The 2,912-nt window shown below is 46.3% G+C and overlaps 1 protein-coding gene across 1 annotated transcript; it reads right to left on the bottom strand.

The window, feature by feature from the left end:
- Nucleotides 1-1,075: 1,075 nt before the first annotated feature.
- On the bottom strand, nt 1,076-2,907 carry MESDC1 (mesoderm development candidate 1; the record flags this gene model as incomplete). The annotated part of the gene is made up of 1 exon (XM_010134816.1): nt 1,076-2,907. A coding segment is annotated over one exon (1,047 nt), but the record flags the coding sequence as incomplete, so codon positions are not given.
- Between the last annotated feature and the right edge of the window lie 5 nt (nt 2,908-2,912).

Genomic DNA, 2,912 nt, shown 5'->3' with positions numbered 1-2,912 from the left:
CCAATAGCTTTCAACATTGTTCAATTTGCAGACCTATTAAAAAAAAAAAAGCCAATTATGCAAAGGAGCTGGGCAGGCAAACAAAGCCTCCTTGCCAGAAGACTTGCTCTTCTATTTATCTTTCATGGAACACATAGGCGGCCACAGATCCCACAAGTCCACAAAGACCAGGCTGAAGAAAATCTCTGCATTATGGGAACTGCTGCAGTACACCCTAAGGTCCACTCACAGTTCCCAGGGCAGTGAACTGGCGGTGGACTGGGCCTCAAGAGTTCGCTAAGTGTTCCTGTCACCAACGTCAAACTGGAACTACTTTGACAGAAATCTGTACCCAGGAGCTCCGACACAAACCTCTGGGGAATCAAAGGGCGCACTCTGGCAAACCTTCACAATCCTACGCAGACACAGAGAACCAGCAGGGTAAAGTTTTTCAAGAAATCCTCAATAAATTAACATAGAAACTCAGAAATGTTACATGGACAGCCCACAACATCTGCAAGAGTTAAAATACCAAACCTTCTCGAAAGATAACACGGAATGCTGACACAAACCTCTGGGGAATCAAAGGGCGCACTCTGGCAAACCTTCACAATCCTACGCAGACACAGAGAACCAGCAGGGTAAAGTTTTTCAAGAAATCCTCAATAAATTAACATAGAAACTCAGAAATGTTACATGGACAGCCCACAACATCTGCAAGAGTTAAAATACCAAACCTTCTCGAAAGATAACACGGAATGCCGAAGAAGACAAACAAAGCCAGCCTATGCCCCGCTGCAGCGACCGCCTGCGCTCCGCAGCCAGCCAGAGCCATCCCAACGCACACTGCACTGTCCAGCCTTCCAGAAATACAACCAGAGGAGCTGTCAGAGGCGTCCTGAGGAGGAGGGGTAGCACTGGGGAAGGGACAGCGTTTAGGAAAATAAAAGGACTGAACTGGAGCCTGCACGCTGCTGCTGCCGCCTAGAACTACGGTTACGTTTGTACCACCCATTCCCTGGGGGAAATGACATACAATGCAAACAGGCCTAGCTGTTCAATTATCCAAGTATTAAGAGATTCACAGAAAGACATCTGAGAAACATAACATTTTAATAGATGAAATAAATACTCCAGTACATGCAAGATAAAAACTGACATTGGAAAAAAATTAAAAATCACTTTTTGTTATAGTGTAACTTTTTGTTTGTTTGTTTAAACACTCACAGTAGCTTTTCCCCCAGTTTGGAAATCAACACATGGAAAACATAATCACAACCTCCAGTCCTTCCACTCCTACACACCAAATGCACTTCTAACCTAACACTTGATGCAAAATAAAAAAAAGTCATACAAAACAAAAACAAACAAAATAGTAGCTACATCCATCATCTATGTGGTGTTGGGTTTTTTCATTTTTTTTTTTTTTTAAATGAGTGAGAACTGAGGTAACCTTTTTCCTGCACAACCGAACAGTAAAATTTAGAAGGGAAATTTCGGAAGACAAGACAAGACAAACTTTAAAAACCGCACCCAGCGCGATTAAAGCTTTTTTTTTTTCTTTTTTTTTTCTAAGATACTCCCACCTCCCCAAATATAAAAACCTTTTAAACAGTTGTTATTACCATTTGTGTGAAGACCTTGTTGAATAAAGGAAAATTTATCTGGAGATACTTGCTTGACTTTAAAGTAAAATAAAAATAAGCCAAAAGTGGCTACCTTTATTGGTACGTATGGTTTGGGTATGTTCTGCTTCTTCACCACATGAAATCAAAGGATTGGGCTCATCCAAGCAAATTCTTTGGTATACAAAAAAGGGGTGAGGAGGTGGAATATTATTTTCCTTTAGCAATGACTGGACCTAAACAGAAGATGTGGGGGTTAATTCACAGAATTGGAGTTCACTGGCGGTAAAGTCCTGGGTGAAGATCTTTCTCTTAGTGCCTGAGATAACAGGTTGCAACCATCCGAGACGGCGCAAGCTGAGTTCCTCAACCTTTCCCTGTAATCGCTCATTTTGGTGCTACTTTCGGGGTGTTGGGCTATATCCCTGAGGCATTGGGTCAGGAGCACACAAGCAGATACCACACTCATGGCTCCTCCTAGGATGGCAGTTTGCACAGCTTTGCCCTCTGGATTAATGGTGGCAGCTTTACCCAAAAACTGGGGCTCAGTAGCAAAGCCCACCAGAGCATAGACAGACTGCACCAAAGGTCCACTGAACAAGACGCACCGGTTCCTGGTCAGCTCGCTGGGTGAAGTCTTGACCTCCTTGACGCACGCCAAGAGGGCAGAGGCGCTGGTGCTCATACATTTGACACTGAGTTTGAACTGCTCCTTAGCAAATTTATCCTTGGATTTCTCGCTGGCCAGCACACAGGCATCCGTCAGGAATTTCAAGTTCTTGGACATGTTCTGAGAAACCTCCAGCAGGAGCTGAGGGCTCATATCTGCCAAAGGGGTGGTCTTCAAGACCCCGCAGCCATGCTCCACCTCATGCCTACATCGGGTCACCTTGTAGCGATCCACCAAGCCAGGCATAGCAGGCTGGGCCCCCGGAGTCTCCACTGCAGCCAAGTAGGCAGCGTGGGCAGAGCATTCGGTCAGGGAGACCACCAGTTCCCCCATCTCCATCAGGCTTTCCCCCACCTCCCCAAAGCGTCCCATATTGAGCTGGCTCTGGACGTCATGGGTCAAGATGGAGAGTCCTTTGGTCCTGGCAATTATTGTGTCCCTGCACTTCTCGAAGGACTCACCGAAGACAGACAGGCTCTCCGTGTTCACCGGCCTGGTCTCGCTCGACAGCAGCAGCAGATCAGCCACCAGTTGCATCTTGATCTTGCAGTGGTCGCAGATAGAGATGAGCTTCTTCCTCTGCAGGGAACTGCTGCTGGGGATGCCGCCGCCAGACACCTCGCTGCTGGACTTGCCAG

This window comes from Buceros rhinoceros, unplaced genomic scaffold, assembly GCF_000710305.1.
Source record: "Buceros rhinoceros silvestris isolate BGI_N320 unplaced genomic scaffold, ASM71030v1 scaffold38864, whole genome shotgun sequence".
NCBI lineage: Eukaryota > Metazoa > Chordata > Aves > Bucerotiformes > Bucerotidae > Buceros > Buceros rhinoceros.
The sequence above is the reverse complement of the archived record's forward strand: the minus strand, read 5'-3'. Positions and strand labels throughout refer to the sequence as shown.